The 306-nt window shown below is 62.1% G+C and overlaps 1 protein-coding gene across 1 annotated transcript; it reads left to right on the plus strand.

The window, feature by feature from the left end:
- Positions 1 to 7: 7 nt before the first annotated feature.
- On the plus strand, positions 8 to 300 carry SDHAF2 (succinate dehydrogenase complex assembly factor 2; the record flags this gene model as incomplete). Its single annotated transcript, XM_010085894.1, has 2 exons — positions 8 to 89; positions 215 to 300. Coding segments are annotated over exons 1-2 (168 nt in total), but the record flags the coding sequence as incomplete, so codon positions are not given.
- Positions 301 to 306: the final 6 nt, after the last annotated feature.

Here is a 306-nt window from a genome sequence, read left to right on the forward strand (position 1 = left end):
GACCCGCATGAGCGAGCAGCAGCTGAACCTCTACGACCGGCTCATCAACGAGCCCAGTAACGACTGGGACATTTACTACTGGGCCACAGGTAGGGTCCGGCTGCCTGTTCCTGCCCTGCCACCGGGAGCTGGGCTGGGGGGGGGAGCGAGGTACCGGGCGCTTCGGGACAGGACGGAGCCGTTCTTTTCCTCCCTCTTTCTGTTCTTACCACAGAAGCGAAGCCCACGCCGGCCGAATTTGAGAACGACGTGATGGCCATGCTGAGGGAGTTCGCCAAGAACAAGAAGAGGGAGCAGAGGCTGCGG

This window comes from Pterocles gutturalis, unplaced genomic scaffold, assembly GCF_000699245.1.
Source record: "Pterocles gutturalis isolate BGI_N339 unplaced genomic scaffold, ASM69924v1 scaffold32305, whole genome shotgun sequence".
Taxonomy (NCBI): domain Eukaryota; kingdom Metazoa; phylum Chordata; class Aves; order Pterocliformes; family Pteroclidae; genus Pterocles; species Pterocles gutturalis.